This window comes from Glycine soja, chromosome 1 (assembly GCF_004193775.1).
Source record: "Glycine soja cultivar W05 chromosome 1, ASM419377v2, whole genome shotgun sequence".
NCBI lineage: Eukaryota > Viridiplantae > Streptophyta > Magnoliopsida > Fabales > Fabaceae > Glycine > Glycine soja.
Genome location: NC_041002.1, coordinates 44,829,447 through 44,837,157, shown reverse-complemented (window position 1 = coordinate 44,837,157; position 7,711 = coordinate 44,829,447). Strand labels below are relative to the sequence as shown.

At 33.0% G+C, this 7,711-nt stretch overlaps 1 protein-coding gene across 1 annotated transcript; it reads left to right on the top strand.

The window, feature by feature from the left end:
* The first annotated feature begins 414 nt into the window (after positions 1 to 414).
* Positions 415 to 7,156, top strand: LOC114416718 (alanine--glyoxylate aminotransferase 2 homolog 2, mitochondrial-like). The gene is made up of 9 exons (XM_028381698.1): positions 415 to 743; positions 1,221 to 1,451; positions 3,366 to 3,536; positions 5,114 to 5,257; positions 5,436 to 5,615; positions 5,985 to 6,210; positions 6,465 to 6,578; positions 6,665 to 6,751; positions 6,844 to 7,156. The coding sequence occupies exons 1-9, from the start codon at positions 513 to 515 to the stop codon at positions 6,885 to 6,887; spliced, it is 1,428 nt and encodes a 475-aa protein (XP_028237499.1). The 5' UTR covers positions 415 to 512; the 3' UTR covers positions 6,888 to 7,156.
* Positions 7,157 to 7,711: the final 555 nt, after the last annotated feature.

The window sequence follows — 7,711 nt, the reverse complement described above, 5'->3', positions numbered from 1 at the left end:
ATTCAAATTCAAAGAAATTTATATTTTGTTTTATATCAATATATATTACAACAAAAAATCCTCCCCATTTTTTTAGGCATGTGACTTTTTGGTAAATCAAAATCTTTATTTCTCCTTCAATTAGAAAGAAAATTGTGAAATTGGCACATTACCCACCCATTCATGCTATTATCCCATTTAACAAAACTCCAACCTTGCATGGTAGTAAGTAAATTATGGTCGGGTACAGAAAAAAAAATGTCCCAGTTGAGTGAATATAGACAAAACCTTATTTAATTATTTTAAAACAGTAAATTCCAAAACTGTAATTTTCACCAACTTCGAGGGTAATCCATATTACTCACCCACTCAAATCTGCGCACGTCATCACCCTCTCACTGTTCTTCTCCCTATATAACACTTCCCCATTCATCCTTCTTTGTCATTCTCCATTTCCACACTCTCATCAGATTCGGGTCGGGTTAGCGTTATCGGATAACTTCGCCCATAAATTCTCTGTTTACGGGGCGAAAATGACAGTATTCTTAGCCACGAGGCTCGTGTTGCGGAGATCCCCGCCGCTTCTCTGGCGGCGCAGCTTTTCTCGGGCGGCGGTAGAGGCCGAAAAGGACACTGTTGCCGTGCCGTCGCTTCCGTTGTTCGATTACTCTCCGCCTCCGTATGCGGGGCCCACCGCTGACGAGATTCTGGCAAAGCGCAGGGAGTATCTGAGTCCTTCCATCTTGCACTTCTACAAGAATCCCGTGAGTCCGCGCACCATCCGATTATTTCCCCATAAATATGATAAGAGTTTAACGTTCATTCACTTGATTAGTGTATCAGTAACTCATAAAAATCTCCGTGTAGAAGCTTTAGATAATATTGATCGGACAACGGTCTAAAAATTGAATTGATCGGACGAACGAATTAGTGTGTTTCGATTGCCGATTTCAATCTCGGCCTATATCCAACCGTCATTCAAGGAAGCATTTTTTTTTTTCCTTTCTTTTACAGTGAAAGTTGTTGAGTTTGTGTCATATATACACCCCGTTTAAAACGGTAAGCAAACAAGCTTTTATTCTTAAAAAAGAAATGTGAGTGAATGTACCAATAGTTTAATGTTTTTTGTTATTAAACAAATAAGTTACGAAAAACCGATACACATTTAATTTTTTTTTTCTGCAACAATATATAATTAATGAGAAAGAAATGATTCTGTGGGGGGTGGGGTGGTGGTGCAGGTGAACATAGTGGAGGGTAAGAAGCAGTACCTGTTTGACGAGAAGGGGAGAAGGTACGTGGATGCGTTTGGAGGGATTGCTACGGTGTGCTGCGGGCACTGTCACCCTGATGTGGTCGAAGCCATAGTCAACCAAACCAAAAAGTTGCAGCACTCCACAGTTCTCTACCTTAACAACGCCATCGCCGATTTCGCTCAAGCTTTGACTTCCAAGCTTCCCGGTAATCTCAAGGTTTGCTCCCTTTTTCCACCCTCTTTTCGTTACAGAGTTATTTTATTTGATTTAATTACTGATCACTGTAAGGAAAAATGTAAGTTGGATTAAATGCAAAAAGTCATAGATTTGATATATGTGTTAATAGAAATTAACTTTTTAATAAATTTAATAAATTAACATTTACTTATAAAAAATCTGATTTGATCACTATACATGATAACTCTTTAACATGTGTTTATTCCTGCATAAGCCTATGAGTTACTTAGTTTTGTTATAGTTAAAAATATATTTTTTCAAATAACTAAAAGTATATATATATATATATATATATATATATATATATATATATATATATACTTTTAGTTATTTGAAAAAATATATTTTTAACTAAAAATTTATTATTGTTAAATATGAAAACTAGCTTTTCCAGATTTTTTTGTTTTATAAAAATATTAAAACTGAATTTTTGAAATGTCTTTTATTCTTTTGAAACTTTCATGATTGTCATAATTTTTTAGTTTAAAAACTTGTTATATATATATATATATATATATATATATATATATATATATATAAATAAATAAATAAAACTTCCCCCTTTTTGCGATTTAAATGACGATAAACGTGAATGAGAAACGTTACTTTCAACGTTAACAATAATTGTTTCTTTATTCTTATTTGCAAATATAAAATTATAACATTTCCCAAACCAACAGGCCAGGGATAGATGAGATTTTGTTTTTATTAAGCAGTGGCGGAACTTGAATTCATTGTATGACGGGAAAAAAGTTAAATTTTTATTTTAAGATCAAAGATGGTATGAATTATTCATTGTGAATCATTAGAGGCTCAGAGTCAATAAAAAATTGTTTTAAAAAACATTTTTACTGCTTCTGGCTAGAAAGGAAAGAAAAAAGCGAACCAAAACTAAGGACTATTTTGTACAAAGTTACTTTTGCTCGGATTTAAAATTTTAATAATGCCTTGATTATTGAGGAAAATTTAATCTTACGAGGGATATGACTACTACTTAAACAATAATAATCGTAACTAAAACAATTATTTGTGTTAACATGTGCCTTTTGACTGAAATACTTTTGAGAAGGTGTACGTAACTAAAATGAATTTTGTTAATTTGGTATGGGATGCAATAGACAAAAGAAATCACCCAGATAAATAATAGTTGTTCTTACGTCTTACTCCAAAATTGGAGGATCCTTAGCTCCAATATCCATATGAAGTTCAAAATTTTGGGAGCTGCTGCCACGTAAGCCACTATCCCAAGAGATGGGCATGTTTTAATGATCGAGGTAGAGTTTGGTATTTTATTTGTTTTTTTTTTCTTTGCTTCTCGGTATTTTATTTGTAAAATATTGTTTCCTTTGTCCATATATAAGTATGTTAACGGGGTTAATGGGATTGAGACGCCATTCGTTGCGTGGCATGGTATCGATGCTAGCACATGGTTTAGTACCAACCAATAAATAATATGCATGTCATTGTTCTGTCAAAAAAAATGCATGTCATTGTCGCACGATAGATATATAAACGATCAATGTTAAGTTTACAGTGAAAAATAAAATAAAAAATCTCCACTATCAACATTAAAATAACACAAACTATGAAATATGATTATTTATAGGAATATTATCGGGCTACTAATTATATTTGCTGAACTATATATTTCTCAATTTAATTTTAATCAGAGAACCACGTTTGAAACTGCTAGTATAATAGATTTACTAGATACTGTTTCAATATTAGATATTTCTTTTAGTATCCTTTCAATTTGATGTGTGAATTAGGTGGCTAGTGAAAATAATGGAATTAATAAAGATATTTATATTTATTTTTTATGAGTACATTTTGATTTAAGTTGAGATTATAATAAACCCTTTGTCTTTGTGTTCTTAATTATCTTACTCTCAGGTGGTGTTTTTCACAAACTCTGGAACAGAAGCAAACGAATTGGCGATACTGATTGCAAGGTTATACACAGGGTGTCATGACATAATATCTCTAAGGAATGCTTATCATGGTAATGCAGCTGGGACAATGGGAGCTACAGCTCAAAGCATCTGGAAATTTAATGTAGTACAGGTATAAGCAAATAAATATTTATTAGTGTATTTTAAAATATTATATAGGATTTTTTTTAAAATACTACTTACATGAAATCCTGTACAGAAATTAACCCCAAAACAAACGAAAAGCAATACAAGTAGTGTTAAGAAAAATAAAATAAAAAGATTCCCCGTTTACGGTGAATGAATCATATCTCTTTTCTTTCATTTCTTTGAAACAAATAATTTAAAAATCAACCAGGCCACAAGTGCACGTAATTGATGGCATAGTTGAGTGGAATGTCACATCTTGGTAGCTAACTCATTTTTTAAAACATCAACATCAACGCTGTTTAGCTACAATAATGGACTGGTCACTGGTGTCACGGGTTACAGGTAGCTACGTATCAAGTATCGAGTATCAACCACTAAAGGGAAGTTCATATTTAAAATGGAATTTTATATTTTATTTTAATCCTTCGATTCATAAAAAAAAACTTCATTAATTTAAAATTCAATTAGAATGTAAATAAAATTTAATAAAAAATTATTATTATAAAAAATAAACTTAAATAATATCTAAATAATTTAATTTTAACACATTAATTACTTATGTTAGTTTGTTAAATTGACTTTAGTACTTTATAGTGGGTTGAAAATTTTATATTGACTACTTATATACTAAAAAATAGTGTATAATTTAATAATTGTTGTTAAACTTATGAATGATCTCATCATACTAAAAAATGTTTAATCTTGCATGTTTTATGAAATATCCCGTCCTCAACATAATTTGAGAGTATGTTGGAGATTCCACCTTAGCTCTAATATATATAATTAAAAATAAGAAAAGAAATAATGCTCCCTTATTTGTTTGGATTGAGTTAAATCGACACTCAAATTTTAAGAAATGGAAACTAACGTTCCATATTATAGTCCTAAGTGCCGTCTGCTTCAAGATTTGAAAGTCCACCATCCCATGAGCAAATGATATCGCAACTATGTCGTGTCTGATTTGGCTTCTTTTAATAGAGTAAAGATATATAAAATGTTCCTATCTTTGGAATTTTACAGTTTCATACGAATATATCATCAAATTTATAGGACTCTTAAAGATAAGTTTTATGTTCTTGGAGTAGTGTATTTCTCATTAGTACTACGGAAGTAATGTGCTCTCTTCCTTGCTTGTACCCAATTAAACTCGATTATTTTTTATTTTATATTGTGATAAAAAATTATATTTAATTTCATTACGTTTTTTATACTCGTGCTTTTAACCTATTCATATTATATTTTGACATCTTGTTTTTTAATTTTTGATATTTATTAATTGCATTAAAAAAATTCTTATGGTGGTCATTTGATCAAGTTGTTTTGTTAAATGTTATCACAGTTGAATATGAAAAAAAAATCTAAAATGTAAGAACTAAAACTTGAATTGTTTAAAAGCTACGATTCCCACAAGCTCAATTAACTTAATTAAGCCAGCATGTTATGTATCATTTGTTGGTTTTGCCTATTCTGTCTGTTGTAATCCTCAACCATTTTGGCTATGAATCTGAACATGTATTGCACTGTTTACCTAATATGTTCTTGTGCTGGCATTGTCAACAGAGTGGTGTTCATCATGCAGTAAATCCAGACCCTTATAGAGGCATTTTCGGTTCTGATGGAGAGAAGTATGCAAGAGATGTACAAGATATCATTAACTTCGGAACTTCTGGAAATGTTGCAGCCTTCATTTCTGAAGCCATACAGGTATCAGGCCAAAATCAAATGCATATTATAGACAGATCCAACTTTCTTCTTCCTTTTTGCTTTTTCTTTCCTTTTTATATTGTTGCATGCCCTGAGTAAGTAACAAGATATAATAAATTAATTTATGATTAAAGGAATAACAATAACACACCTTGATACTGTTTTTTGTTTGTGATAGGGAGTGGGGGGTATCATTGAATTGGCTCCTGGTTACTTGCCAGCTGTGTACAATACCATTAAAAAAACAGGAGGACTTTTCATTGCTGATGAGGTTCAGGCTGGCTTTGGTCGCACTGGTAGCCATTTCTGGGGATTTGAGGCCCACAATGTTGTTCCTGACATAGTGACAATGGCTAAGGTATCTTTTCTATTGGTGTTGCTGATATGAGCGCAGTTAGCTAAGTTTCAAGTTGTGGTTGTAGTCACAGTTGCAATTTCGTTACGATCCTTGACATTGCGCGAAATTGCAGACAAATGTGGCTGCAATTGCAGTCACAATGCGGTTGTGGAGAATCCAAAACCAAAATGCTTGATGTTGTGGCTGAAATTGTGATTGCGAACTGTTTTTATAAAAACCTTGTTGGTTAAGTTGATTACTAATACTTTCTAAAACCGTACAATATGCACCAAAAAATACTTATTTATCTGATCATGAAATGATAAGAAGGCATAAACTTGTGAATGCACGAATGTCTAATCTGTTGGCCTCTTTATTCTAATTTGGCAGGGCATTGGAAATGGCATTCCCCTTGGTGCTGTTGTAACTACTCCTGAGATCGCAGAGGTCTTAACCCGCCGGAGCTACTTTAACACATTTGGTGGCAACCCTGTTTGTACTGCTGCAGGGTTGGCTGTTTTAAAAGTAATAGAGAAAGAGCAGCTTCAACAAAACGCGTTTGTGGTTGGATCCTATTTGAAAGAAAGGCTCACTGCCCTCAAGGACAAATATGAATGTAATATTTTTCACCACTTCTTATTCCTTCCCATTATAATTATACATACATATAGGAATTCCTTCTAAGCAGAATTAGGTTATGTTTGGATAAAAGTTGGGAACATACTTTTGGGAATTCCAATTTAGCATAAAAGAAGATGAAAGAATTTGTTACTTTAAGAGTAAAACTACTTTTGAGCTCCCCCAAGTCACATCCAAACATGATTTCATTTTTTTCTAAAAATTTTATAACCAAACTGGTTTCTTCTGCAGTAATTGGTGATGTGAGGGGAAGAGGCCTAATGCTAGGAGTTGAACTTGTCACTGATCGTGAACTTAAAACTCCAGCAAAAGGTGAAACGCTGCATGTAATGGACCAAATGAAAGGTAAAATCCATATCCCTCTACATACGTATTTTGGTTCTAGCCATACTTTTCTTCTATAACTAACCTGCCATTCTGCATTACTACAGAATTAGGAGTACTTATTGGTAAGGGTGGTTACTATGGAAATGTCTTCAGAATTACACCCCCGTTGTGTTTCACCAAAGAAGATGCAGGTTAGACTCGGCCTCAATGTCTCTCTTTGTTAGCACTATACAGCATGTACTAGTTTGTGTTACTTACAATTTGTGTATTCTGTTGGTTGCAGACTTTGTAGCAGACGCAATGGACTTGACCTTGTCTAGAATGTGAAGCTGAGCCAAGATCCTAGCTTTAATAAAAGTCTATTATATCATAAATGAAACTGTATTATCTCATCTCCATAGCTGGTAAAAATTACATAGATGCAGACTTATATAGCTAAAATAGCAGACCAATCTACTGTGATCTTAGGCTATGCATGAGCCAACAACTCGTTGTCTCTTGTTTGATGTTTATCTTTCCAAATGAATGAGCCAACAACTCGTTGTCTCTTGCTTTGTCGTTTATCTTTTCTCGTAGCATGTTATTAGCTTAATATCTTTTTCACTATTGCCTATCATTTCCCATGACCCCATCTCTATTTACTTATTATTGCCAAAACTGATAATTTGGCAATTGGAAGTTTCTAGCAAATAACAGCACATTCTTCATAGAAAAAAAAAGTTATTTCGTTTGCTTTGGCCAGCTTCTATTATAAAGTATGCCCCAGCCCCACGACATGGGTAGAGCTTAGAACAAAGCTTCATTTTAAAATGTTTGTCTGCCTTATCTATTGTGATTTGTGACACAGTTCTATTGGTACCTTCATGGGACCATATTTCGTTTTACATCATTGCTTATCTGGGTTCTGAGTTATGCGCGTCCACCTTTGTTTTCTTTAATTAATTTCCAAAAATTTGATAGTTTATTTTTTATTTTTTTATTTTATTTTATTTAATAAACCAAGGTTAGCTGACTTCACCTTAGAGCTTGCAATTCCAACTAGATTGACACCCCAAACACTAAAGATTCTCAGCCACCAACCAAGAAATGCATTCTAAAGGAAAGAAAATACAAAAGACCATGGGGGCAAACCCATGGGAGGGAAATCAAGA